Genomic DNA, 378 nt, shown 5'->3' on the forward strand with positions numbered 1-378 from the left:
AATCCAAGTTACCAAAAGTCGTCACCACGTCGAATGTGCGTCTTTTCTTTGCCAGCGACACGCTGTCGAGAAGCACTTTTGTTTGTTCCTTAGAAAGCACGTCATTCCCTCTGCGGTCTTTAAGATCGATGATACGTGTGTCATTAATGGAATGATCGAACAACTTCAAGCGGAAAACGTCCATCTCATCACGGATGAAGCTGATTTGAAAATGATCTAGCGCGTATTCTAATGGCTTGAGCAGCAACAGACCATTCTTCTCGTCGTCGATATCCGATATTCGCATCATCACAAGCGATAAATATTCATTGTTTCGACGTAACAAATGCGACGCTATCACGAGCAACCTTGGAAAAGCAAAATCGAGCAACATGCATC

The 378-nt window shown here is 43.7% G+C and overlaps 1 protein-coding gene across 1 annotated transcript; it reads right to left on the reverse strand.

Annotated features, from left to right (window-relative positions):
* Window positions 1–8: 8 nt before the first annotated feature.
* PHALS_13412 (uncharacterized protein) lies at window positions 9–286 on the reverse strand (the record flags this gene model as incomplete). Its single annotated transcript, XM_024729163.1, has 2 exons — window positions 9–62; window positions 101–286. 2 exons carry the CDS (start codon window positions 284–286, stop codon window positions 9–11), a joined length of 240 nt encoding a protein of 79 aa, XP_024579567.1.
* Between the last annotated feature and the right edge of the window lie 92 nt (window positions 287–378).

Source organism: Plasmopara halstedii (assembly GCF_900000015.1).
Source record: "Plasmopara halstedii genome assembly, contig: Scaffold_658, whole genome shotgun sequence".
NCBI lineage: Eukaryota > Oomycota > Peronosporomycetes > Peronosporales > Peronosporaceae > Plasmopara > Plasmopara halstedii.